Source organism: Dermochelys coriacea, chromosome 8, assembly GCF_009764565.3.
Source record: "Dermochelys coriacea isolate rDerCor1 chromosome 8, rDerCor1.pri.v4, whole genome shotgun sequence".
In the NCBI taxonomy this organism is placed as follows: domain Eukaryota; kingdom Metazoa; phylum Chordata; order Testudines; family Dermochelyidae; genus Dermochelys; species Dermochelys coriacea.
Genome location: NC_050075.1, coordinates 90831466 through 90843958, shown reverse-complemented (window position 1 = coordinate 90843958; position 12493 = coordinate 90831466). Strand labels below are relative to the sequence as shown.

Sequence of the window (12493 nt, the reverse complement as noted above, 5' to 3'; positions counted from 1 at the left end):
TGATTCTCTGTTCAACCTAAACAGCGTCTGGTCCCTTTGTCTGAGGTTTGGTAACTTCCTTTTCTAGTCTTGTTTCAAGAATATTGGCACATATTTTCACATCTGTATTTATGTATTAAATGCCTAAATACAAAGTAATTAATGAAGCAAATGTGTCTGTGGGGCTCCCATTCTAGCTCTTGCCCTGTTTTATGAACAATTTTATAGCATTTGCTAAATGTGAAAGGAGCTCCTCCCCATTTATACGTATTAACTATGAGTAATGAGAGGACTATGATATTTTATACACCCTTCTGTTTCTTTCTCTGTCCAACATTGCTTTTACTGCTGCATTTAGGTTCAAATGATTAAAGTAGAAGATTTGGAAAATGCTTTCCCGACATCACAGTTTAAGTAGTAGAAATAGCATCTCTGTTATTTAAAATAAATGTAAATCCATTTTTTCAACCAATCCAAGTTTACTTTTCTGATTGTGGAGGGACATCATTCCTGAATACAGTCTTTCCCTAAGGTACAATTCAGACACTTAAGACAACATTAGTCTGGGTTTTGTCTGACCTGTAATATTGTGTTACCTGCATTCACAAAGATTGAAGAATAAATATGTATGTTCCATGTACTTCACTCTATGGTGCTTTTTCGGGATATTGAAAACCACCAACAGAATCTTTTACCATTATATTCAGCCAGGGTATGAAGTCTGTGCAATGCCCTCTGCACCACTTAAATACCATTTAATCCTTTAACACAGTCTTAAGTGGTGTGACAGGCCATATGCGGGCTCTCTGCACTGCCAGACAAACATAGTAGAACCCTCAAAAGTACCTATAATAATATAAATGTGAACTCTCTCTAGTGACTGTTTGCTACTGATTCCATTTTAAATAAATTGTGTTTTAGCCTTTTGTGTGTATGATTGTTTTTAGTGACGAGTATGAGGAGGATGGTTTTTGCCAGCCATACAGAGGGATTGCTTGTGCAAGATTTATTGGGAATCGAACAATTTATATGGAGTCTCTACATATGCAGGGTGAAATAGAAAATCAGATTACAGGTAGGTAAATCATGTTGCCCCTAGCTCTCAAAAATGCACACCTTTTTCCAGAGAACTGCTACAGCCTCTTGCCGCTAACATTATTTTTTCCTTGTTTCTTCTTTAGCTACCTTCCCACTTGCTGTGAGTTTTGCCAAAGCAAAGCCTAATCAGGACTGGTATATGACATGTTTTCAGTGGAATGGGCCATATCAAACATACACAGCTTTTTAATATGCTGTATGTCTCTGCTGATAGGCTTCCTCAAAAAAAAATGTGTGTGTAAATAAAAGAACAAGAGTAGGTATGGCTCACATCTGGTCTATCTTGTGCTGTGATCCCAGCATATTTTAAAAGCTAAGCAAAGCCAAGCTGGGTCATTACTTGGTTGAGAGACTGTTAAGGAAAACCCCAGGTATTGAAGAAGGTTGTGTAAGTAATTCAACAGGTGGCATTCTTGTCTCTGACTTAGTAAGGAACTGATGCCCCAGCACTATGATAGGGGGCACTGTGCTGAGGGAAGTGCCCTGTGTGCGACGAGACATAAAACAAAGATCTTGATCTCTTGTAAAGACTTCATGGTACTTTCCCACAATTTTAGGTGTGTTGCCCATGGCCAGCTTCCAGCCAAGCTAATGACTTTCCAGTGGTCTAAAACCCTCCTGTGGTTTCAACTGGATACTGTTTGACTTCTTGCCATAAAGTGTTACGCAGCATTGCCATGCACTGTTAAAACATTGCAACACAGCGGTGATGGAAATGTTCCTTAAATATACAGCAGCTCATACACTTGATCAGTTTGTTTATAAAGTGATTTGGGATCCTTTGGGATGAAGGATGCAATATGTAAATGTACAATATTTTTGTTGTTATGCATTCTGTAGAACCTGCTGTTCTTACCTATTAGGTAAAAGTAATCCAAGAAACAAAATATTTAGACGACTTTATGAACTATCTGGACAGCTTAAAATCAATGCAATGTTGACATCAAATGCAATTTCTTTTTCACTGAAATGAACATCTTACCAACTTTTAAAATAATTGTTATCCTGTATTTCTCAAATGTGCATTTGTCCCTGCTGGAATCTTAGAGTTCTGTAATAATAGTTATTACTGTAATTCCTGAGAAAAAGAGTTCGTTCTTCTTGCTTTAGTAATTTGCCATTGTCAAATGTGTACAAAGTAGGGATTATGCTGTTGTCTAAAATCCTGTCGTTAAATAAAATCCTTTTGTGTGTCTTACAGCTGCCTTCACTATGATTGGCACTTCCAGTCACTTATCTGATAAATGCTCCCAGTTTGCCATTCCTTCTTTGTGCCACTACGCTTTCCCATACTGTGACGAGACCTCACCAGCCCCAAAGCCCCGAGATCTGTGCCGTGATGAATGTGAAATTCTGGAAAATGTCCTTTGTCAGACAGAGTATATTTTTGCAAGGTCCAATCCTATGATTCTGATGAGATTAAAGTTGCCGAACTGTGAAGATCTTCCTCAGCCCGATAGCCCGGAAGCTGTAAATTGTATCCGGATTGGAATCCCCATGGCAGATCCTATAAATAAAAGTAAGTGAAAGTTGCTGACTTAGTGCCCTGTGCAAGAATTATCAGGTCAGCATGTAAAGGTTTTATCTAATCACTCTCTGCCCCCAAATGGGTTAGTCATGAACTCTGAAAACTCACAATCATTATAGTCTTGCATCAGGTTGGTGGAAGACTGAGCTTGTTATTTCAGAACCCACGGAAACTCACAATAACTTTTTCAATATTTTCTTAAATTGCCTCTGGATTTATGCTGATAGCAGTTTATTGATTTCAGATTATTTTTGTTAATATTAACTAACAAAAAGGATGTTTTCACTCGTCACATTTTAAGATCAGTGAACATCTGGGTCCCGGTCCTGCAACCCTTACACATGTAAGACATCCTTGCCGCAGTAGTTCTATGTATTCTAATGGAACTGCTGGTGTTGTTAAGGACTAATCAACATGAGTAAGGCTCACAGGATCAGGCCCATGACTGTACTTACCTAAGATGTTATTCTAAGGCATAACTACAGGCATTCACAGGAGCACAATCTTGAGTTATTGCAATATCAAATGTTTATATGTCCAAAATAGGAAATCTATATTTATTTATTGTGTCCCACATATTCTCTACCTTTTTATCAAAATAATGGATGTGATTCGGGTTCCCACTGTAGTTTTGACTCTTCTTCTGTATTTTATATTAAAAATACTCAGAGTAAGCTGTTTTCATTACTGAAGCATAAACTTTAAATCCTCCCAGGAATGTGAATGCAGGGCAGGCCCAGTGTTACAGCCGCAACACATTGGGACCCCTTACTCCTGCAATTGGGTTTCCAGGCCCCAGGCCAACAGAATTGTGCTTAGTCTCTGGGAGGTTAATTATGCACTCCTAGATCAACTAGTGGTCAGTACGTACAGTAGCATTTTGACTCGCCGTGATCATCTATTGCTTTAATATTGCTGTAGCTCACAAAAGCTTATGCTCAAATAAATTTGTTAGTCTCTAAGGTGCCACAAGTCCTCCTTTTCTTTTTGTGAATACAGACTAACACGGCTACTACTCTGAAACCTGTCATTATGCAAGGCACTGAATTTAGCCATATGGAGTGGAAATCTATGGAAGTGAGCTGTAGCTCACGAAAGCTTATGCTCAAATAAATTTGTTAGTCTCTAAGGTGCCACAAGTCCTCCTTTTCTTTTTGCAGATACAGATTAACACGGCTGCTATTCTGAAACCTATTGCTTTAATGTTTTTCAGATCACAAATGTTACAACAGTACTGGAGTAGATTACCGTGGGACCGTCAGCGTAACAAAGTCTGGCCGTCAGTGTCAGCCATGGAATTCTCAGTATCCGCACACACATACCTTCACTGCCATCAGATACCCAGAGTTAAACGGGGGCCATTCGTATTGCCGAAATCCAGGGAATCAGAAGGAAGCCCCATGGTGCTTTACCTTAGATGAAAATTTTAAGTCTGAACTTTGTGACATCCCAGCATGTGGTAAATACTGCACTGTCCCATTTTATTTCTAATTGTTTTTTAAAGGGAAAACATTGGAATTACTTTATTGAAGGAAAAAGTGTAACATTTGTCTGATCCGTACAGTTGTGCTCCATCACGTACGTTCCGTGTAGCTGTGCACAGAACGCCTTTGTTGTTTCTGGAAAGGGAGCTCTGGTAAAGAAGACTACATACAGTGTTTTTACCTAAAGCCACAGCATCTGAAACAGGAAATTCCCCAACAAGGGAAATCTTACAGTTCTTACCTGTGCATCTGGTAAGCAACTGGAGCAACAGCATGAAAATATTTTAGTAGGAAAGGTTGTAAAGATTAAACCTCCTCAATGATATATTGAAGCACAAGTGTTTCTAGCATGTCATGTGTTCTACATTTTCAAAGTTATCATTAAAATTAATATCACTTCTTAGTGCAGTGGAATTGGCTTTGTGGGCACTGACCCTAAATGCATTACAAAATTGTTTCCCTTTGGTTTATTCTTAATCATTTTAATAAATGCAAGCCTAGCTTAATACAATTCAGCCTTTGTTTAAAAAATATGTGGGGAGATGGTTTTGCAAAACACTTGTCAGCTGGGTTTTGGTTTTGATTTTGCAAAACTTCAGCACCTGAATTTGGGTTTTACAGACTCGGAGTTAGCTGAGATCCAGGTCTCATTTTATCTGAACTTCTGATATTTGGAGGGAGTGGAAGGAAGAGCTGACTAAATAGTTCCCATTTTATTAAGTCTTCATTAAAACTAATAATACAGATGTTCTGTAAAGAAGAAAACACTGCTACTTGCGGGTACATGTTGAAAAATGCACCTAGCAACGAGCCTTATGACATAGACTTTTGTTCTGCAAAAAAGAAAAGGAGTACTTGTGTCACCTTAGAGACAAACAAATTTATTTGAGCATAAGCTTTCGTGAGCTACAGCTCACTTCATCGGATGCATTCGGTGGAAAATATCTCCCCACTGTATTTTTCACTGAATGCATCCGATGAAGTGAGCTGTAGCTCACGAAAGCTTATGCTCAAATAAATTTGTTAGTCTCTAAGGTGACACAAGTACTCCTTTTCTTTTTTTGCGAATACAGACTAATATGGCTGCTACTCTGAAACTTTTGTTCTGGTAATTTGTGGTAAAAGGTTTCATGCAAATGATTATGTTGCAGACCAGTGATGGCAATAATGATCACTTTCCCCTTGGAAGTAAGGTACTTATTCATGTTCAGTAGCCAATCTTGAGTTAAAATTAATTTTGATTATGGTTACGAACATTTTTTAAATCAGACTCTCTTATGGATCTTGTGCGTTCTGGGTCTGATTCAAAGCCCATTTAAGTAAGTGGAAAGGTTTCCAATGACTCCAGTGGGCTTTGGCTCAGGTTCGTACTTGAGATTTTTTGTTAAAAAGAGAACATATACATTACATAGTCAAAACTGTCTCTCTTAATAGTTGTAATGCCCTGTGTTAAATTGATATGGTGGCTGGCAGGCCGTTCTCTGTGAGGGTTGCAAGACTCTGAAACTTGCTTCCTTCTAGTCTGAAATAGACCAAATTTGGTGACTTCTAGGGTACACTATAAAAGACATCTGGTTGATAGAGTCTAAGGAGAAGGCTGAGGTTGTGCTTCCTAGATGATGAAAGGGTAGGTGTCTGGCTGGCCTGCCCACAAAATTCCTGTAGAAAGGTTATAATGCTGCTAAGGTTTAATTGTATTTACTGCATGATTAATTATATTAGGGTGTCTAGATCCTGAGATGGGGTCCCTATTCAAAATATAAATAAATAGAATTCTATCAGGTGGCTGGTTGTTTAGTTAATGGTGCAATCGTTAGGTGCTGTTCTGCATTTTGAAAATGTAAAGAACTGGGTAGGTATGAAGTATTACTATTCAGCTCTTTTTGTACTTGCTGAAAAAGCCAATTCAGGCACATTTAAAAAAAATATCATACACTCTACCTAATTGGGACCTTCTTAATTGGGAAACTAACTTAATTGGGATGTCTCTCAGGGAACCAATTTAAGTCTAATGAGGCTTCATGGTAGTGACTGCTGCTTAATAGGAATGGTAATTCCACTTGATTGGGACACTGAAGGAGATGAACTGGTGCCTATGTCTCTGCATGTTTGCCTCATGTTGGTTGTAACCGGTGCTTAAAATGGTCTGAAAAAAGTGGTGGTGGGGGGGTCTATCATCACCATGACATCTGCACAACAATTAACCTCCAACTCCAAATCAGTCCTTCCTCCCCATCAGTTTTGCACCCACATCTGTTCTGCCTACTGCCCCACATACACCTCACCTCCACTCCTTCAGCTCCTGGGGCTTTTAACCCCCTCTTTCCCAGGATGGGGAGGGGCTGCAAGATTTCCCTCTCCCCCCTTCCCAGGTTGGGTGCTGAAAGCGGGGAGAAGGAGAGGAGCTATCCCCTTGTTCACCTAACAGGAGGGAAGGGGAGGGAGGAGGGAACGGAGCTACCCTGAGCTGCTGGGCTCTTTCTGCTCCCTCCTCCCCTCCTGTGAGAACAGCTTGGGCTTCTAAGGGGAAGGAGGAGAGCTCTGCCTGCTTCCTGCAGCAGCTCCAACTGGTTGCTCTTCCTCGGGAGAGGTGGGCAGTTGGTGAAAGCAGCCACCCCGAGGCCGTTTCCCCCTCAGCAGTACTAAAAACAGGTGCCCCTTTAGCAACCTTGCTGGCTTTCTAGCCATTTTATTGCCCAGGTCTGTGACCCGTTGTGACCGGGCCACTTCAGCTGTCACATATGCAGCAGTTGATAAAGCCTGTGATGTCTTTTGCAGGCAAATCTATAGCGAGGGACAATAATCCAAATGCGAGGCTGTGGAGAGACAAGTGTAGGAAGCCTCTCCAGAGGAGTGCGGGGGGGAGGGCAGGGTGTATAGGGACCGGTGTGGAGTAGCATGGAAGGACACATGAGGCAAAGTATGGTGTAGAGACTTCCTTAATGCAGTTGTGAGGGGAAGTAGAGCCAGGGACAGTTGCAATCCTTGTACTAGGTGGGAGCACAGGGATTGCTCCCTTCTAGTAGTCCTGGGGATGGAAGTCACTCCCAAAGGAAGGTATGAGGCTGTGGATCAAGCCACCCTTGACCAGTCCATAGAGCCAGCCAGATGCATGGGGAACTGTGCACTGGAGGAAGGACTGTGCTTCAGTCCCCTCTCTTCACCCACTGCTGTGGTGTTGTGGCCCTCAGCCAGTGCCTAGATGCCACAATCTGATCTGAAAGGAGCAATTAGGAGAGAGGATACAATGGCAGTGTAAGGAAGGGGAGCGGGCATAAGATGGGATAAGACGGCAAATATGGGAAGAAGAGCTGTGCAAAGTTAAATCTGAATCCATTTGAACTTTGCCACCCTCATGATCTGAACTGGATCCAAATTTCAGCTCAAGTGTGCATTTAATTAGATTTGTAATAGGCATCTGTATGGCCCTCTCAGCCAAATGCAGCTTTGAAAACACAGACACACTCAACTGGCCCAGTGTCAACAGTAGAACACTCCCTCCCAGCCCTTCCACAAAATACTACATGCTACTCTGCCTCAGCCTATTGACCGCACTGAATTAGTCCTCTCAGAAGAAGCTGGGGCCTACAGGTCAAGAGACTCACACGCTGACAAAATGTGTATGATCTGCATTTGTGCCCATAAAATCCACTGCAGTTGCCCTAAAAAAACACTGATTTAAAAGACAGTAGGACACACCAGAACTCCCCAAGAGAGATGATGGCCTTCAGTATGACACTAAGAACATGTTAGACCAAGGAGGCTTCCACAATAGAAGAGTTTTGTTTTTGTTTTTTTTCTGCCAGGCAAAGTGAGGAAGAAGGGAGAACACAGGTGAAAATTATCACAATTTTTGCTGCAAAAAGCAGGGGCGCCATTTAGGGGGAGCAGGGGAGGGCTCCAGGTCCCCCCCCCGAGTTTCGGAGGGGAGGTCTACTCACCCTACCCCCAACAGAGCTCTTAACTGCAACAGCTTGAGTATGATATGTGATGAGTTCAGAAGCTGGGAGAGGCACAGCCTTTGCGGCAGGGAGTTTGTTTATAAACAGAGGCAGGGCGATTAAGATAACAAAAGGCTTATCGTTAAAGTAAATTAAGGATCATTAGATGATCCTGAAAGCACTGCAAAGCACTTCAGTTAAAAGATAGGAAACAAAGGGTAGGAACAGAAGGTGAGAATGGAGAGAGGTAAATAGTTTTTTTCCACCAAATGCATCCGATGAAGTGAGCTGTAGCTCACGAAAGCTTATGCTGTAATAAATTTGTTAGTCTCTAAGGTGCCACAAGTACTGCTTTTCTTTTTGCGAATACAGACTAACATGGCTGCTACTCTGAAACAGGAAAATAATGGTGTCCCTCAGGAGTCTGTACTGGGACCAGTCTAAGGGCAGGTCTTCACTAGCAACAGAGACCTCTCCCAGTGCTATAAAAAAACACCTCCACCAGGGGAATAGCTACCAGCATGGTGCACTGTCTACACTGCCACTTTACAGCACTGAAACTTACAGCGCTCAGGGGGGTGTTTTTTCACCCCCTGAGCGAGAAAGTTTCAACGCTATAAAGTGGCAATGGAGACAAGATCCTATTCAACATGCTCATAAATGATCCGGAAAAAAGGTATACGCAGTGAGGTGGTAAAACTTGCAGAGGATACAAAATTACTCAAAATAGTCAAGTCCAAAGCAGACCGCAAAGAGTTACAAAGGGATCTCACAAAACTGGGTGAGTGGGCAACACAATGGCAGAAGAAATTAAATGTTGATAAATGCAAAGTAATGCACTTGGCAAAATATAATCCCAACTTCACATACAAAATGATGGGGTCTAAATTAGCTGAACCCGTCGATAAAGAGACCTTGGAGGCATTGTGGATAGTTCTTTAAAAACATCTGCTTAATGTGCAGTGGCAATTAAAAAAGCTAACAGAACGTTGGGAATTGTTAGGAAAGGGATAGATAATAAGAAAAAAATATCATATTGCTGCTATATAAATCCACGGTATGCCAACATATTGAACAATGCATTTGGATTTGCTCTTCCCATCTCAAAAATGATATATTGGATTTGAAAAAGGTACAGAGAAGGGCAGCAGAAATGACTGGGGTATAGAACACCTTCTGTGTGAGGAGAGATTAAAAAGACTGGGACTTTTCATCTTGGAAAAGAGATGACTAAGGGGGGTAGGATAGAGGTCTATAAAATCATAACTGGTGAAGAAAAATTGAATGAGGAAGTGTTATTTGCTCCTTAACATAACACAAGAACTAGGGGTCACCCAATGAAATTAATAGGCAGCAGATTTAAAACAAACAAAAATTATTTCTTCACAGTCAACATGTGGAACTCTTTGCCAGGGGATGTTGTGAAGGCTATAACTATAACAAGGTTCCAATAAGAACTAGATATGTTCATGGAGGATAGGTCCAGCAATGGCTATTAGCCAGGGTGGGCAGGGATCCAACACCATGTTCTGCATGTCCCTCGCCTCTGTTTGCCAGAAGCTGGTAGTGGGCAACAGGGCAACTTAATGATTACCTGTTCTGTTCATTCCCCCGGGGCACCTGGCATTGGCCACTGTTGGAAGACAGGATACTGGGCTAGATGGACCATTGGTCTTACCCAGTATGGCCATTCTGATGTTCTTATATAAAACCCAGATGTATCTGCTCCCTGCTATTTCACACTAGACCCCGCTCTCCTCCCAGAGCTGGGATAGAACCTAGAAATCCTGACGGGGTCTCTCTCTCCACAGAGTTAGTAATAAAGTAAGAATATACATTAAAATTTTAAACCTAACCAGTGTCCCTTAAATGACTTGCCACAAGATGTCAGAACATGTTCTTATTAGAGCTGAGTGGTCTAATATTTATTTACTTTTCTTTCTTGTATAAAGGAATTAGATACAGGGCTCCTGTCAGTCAGCTAATTGCTAAGTTATCTGCCAAAAAACTAGAGTTTTCAAGTGCCTAAGTATCTCCAGGAATCACTGTTAAAGTTGCCCTCACCTATCAAAATCTGAAATGGCACTCCTGGCAAAAAGCTGTTTGACAATTTCAAAGATCTCACTTCTTTTCTTATCCTTGGTGATTTATCAGCTGCTTCTTGTCCTGGTGATCTGTCTCTTCTCCTTCGTTGCCACAGCACCTGTGGTTTCTTTGACTTAGTACTTTGGACATTCTCTTCCTATTGAACTGGCTAATGTTTCCAGGTGTCTTGTCATAATGGCCCTGCTCTCGCTCAGCCTCCTTTGGTAGAGCTTGAATTGGACTGGGCTCCAGCAACATGGCAGCATAACACTTTTGGCAGCAAGCCCTTACATGCACTTACGTTCTATCCTGCTCTTGCTGAGGGAGCTCTTCCACATGGCAAATTCCTCCACTATCCCCAAAAGGATTGGGGGATTTGCCCCTGCCCAGAGTGTTTTTTAATGGGAGGGACACTCGTGCATGCATGTGCACACAAAAACATTATCTATAGAAAGCACCCCCTTTCCATCCCTTCTGCAAAAAGTCGGATCAGCCAACCAAACCCCACTGCAAGGGAATAGGTAGCAGCTAGCAATAGGGAAGAACAGCTAGCAATCCAAAAGTGAAGTGTGAGCAGCAGAAGCACAATTTTCTGTGAGCAGGAAAACCAAGTAAGGGGAGTCAAATGAGTAGAGTTGTAAGTGCTGGGAGGTAGAGAAACAGTGGCTTGCATGAAGGAAAGAAGAGAGAGACGAAATGCTGAAGTGGGTGGCATGGAATGATTTTAGAGGAAGCAGAGCAGTGCAGAACCAGAAACTTGGAAAGCAGTGCAGAGCCAGCACTCTCAAAGGTATAGATAGACTAATATCCAGAAACATTTGAAATAGGAAAGAGCAGGTCCATAGCTAAATAGACATGCATAGAGAGTCTGTGGCATGCTTGTGGGGAGGTAATGTAAATTTAAAGTCAGAATCCTCCAGAGGGAACTAGAAAGAGAGATGAAAGCGATCTAATGAATAGCTGTCTGCAAATTGTGTCCACCTCCGTATATGAGCCAGCCAATGTCCATTTAGTTCTCTACAGCGTTATAACTATTCACTACACCTTTTCTTTAAAAACTGTGGGAATTTTTCCCATTGACTTGGTTTGGCTTAAATATTAACAGACTGTTGGGCTTGTCTGAATTTATTTACATATCCCCAGTGGAATCAAAATGTCTCAGCCAAATTTGACTTGTGTGTAAGGGATATGGATTCCTAGGCACCTGGCCATCCTGTGGGATGCATACAGGATTTATATGTGTAGCTTATGTTAGCATTGAAGAGGAGTTGCTTGCACAAGTCCCTTGTGCACTGAGAGGAGAAGAGATTCCTTTGTTAGTAAGTCAGTTATAAGCTGCAACTTTCTCTGCCAAAAATGCATTAGAAAAATAATCAGCTTTGCATTTGGTGCTAAATGAGCCTTGTTAATGACTATTGTCACAGGGCAACCACATCCTGTTTGGAAGGAAGAAGGGCTTTCTTGGCCTACCTCATCTCATTTTAACTCAACAACTGTCAAGTCTTCTCTAGAGAAATACACTATATGGCCTCCAGCAAGCGTCATGTCCTATTGGAGATACATGAAATCTGACACTAATAATGTGAATAATTATTTGCTGGGGATTTCAAAGATATTCTCCAAAGTTCACTTTGTACCCTGTAGCTACTGTATTAATTTATTATATATAATCCCACTCTAAGCTCTTTTTGGCATGCTCTTGCAAAGTGTCAGATTGACTACTTTGGAGACCACTGCATGCCTCCATGGTAGTTGTCTCCATGCTGGGACCATGAAAGGCAGCGTAGTCCACTGGAAAGGGCACTTCACTGGAACTCAGGAGATGTGGGGGGGTCTGTTCCCAGCCCTCCACTGACTAGCTGTATTCAGAGGTGACATGTGGGAGAGGCATGGTCATGTGTCCGCACCCCACCCCAAGATTTGCTGTTTGGCTCTTACTGAGCATGCTCACATGGTCTGAGCATGCTCAGTAATACTGCTGAAGCCAGCAGCTCTCACTCACCCCCCCCCCCCACTCTCCCCCGTATCGGCATGCACGGGTCATTATGATCTTGGGCAAGTGACTTGCTCTCCCTATGCTTCTATTTACTACCCACTTCCTATCCCTTCTGAAAACAGATAAGAGGGCCTAGTGACCCTGACAACAAAACTCTGTTGAGAGAGTGGCAATCCAGCTTTCAGTCCAGAAGCGTTTGGCTTGTCTGTTTAGGTTATAAACTTTTCAGGGGAGGGACTGTCTCTTACGTGTTGGTGCAGTGCCTAGCACAATGGGGCCCTGAGCTCAGTTAGGGCCTCTAGGCACTACTGATATAAATAATAAATAAAATCTGGACTTGATACTCTGTTCGCTACTGAGACTGCCAATTAACGTGTTCATT

General features: G+C 42.0%; 1 protein-coding gene across 2 annotated transcripts in view; it reads left to right on the top strand.

Moving 5' to 3' along the window:
• ROR1 (receptor tyrosine kinase like orphan receptor 1) overlaps window positions 1-12493 on the top strand; it is a 280147-nt gene that overhangs the window by 230078 nt on the left and 37576 nt on the right. For both annotated transcript variants that reach the window (XM_043490690.1, XM_038414785.2), the window contains exons 5-7: window positions 927-1054; window positions 2279-2596; window positions 3819-4064. In XM_043490690.1, coding sequence (XP_043346625.1) covers window positions 927-1054; window positions 2279-2596; window positions 3819-4064 — 692 coding nt within the window. The remainder of the gene's footprint in view (window positions 1-926; window positions 1055-2278; window positions 2597-3818; window positions 4065-12493) is intronic.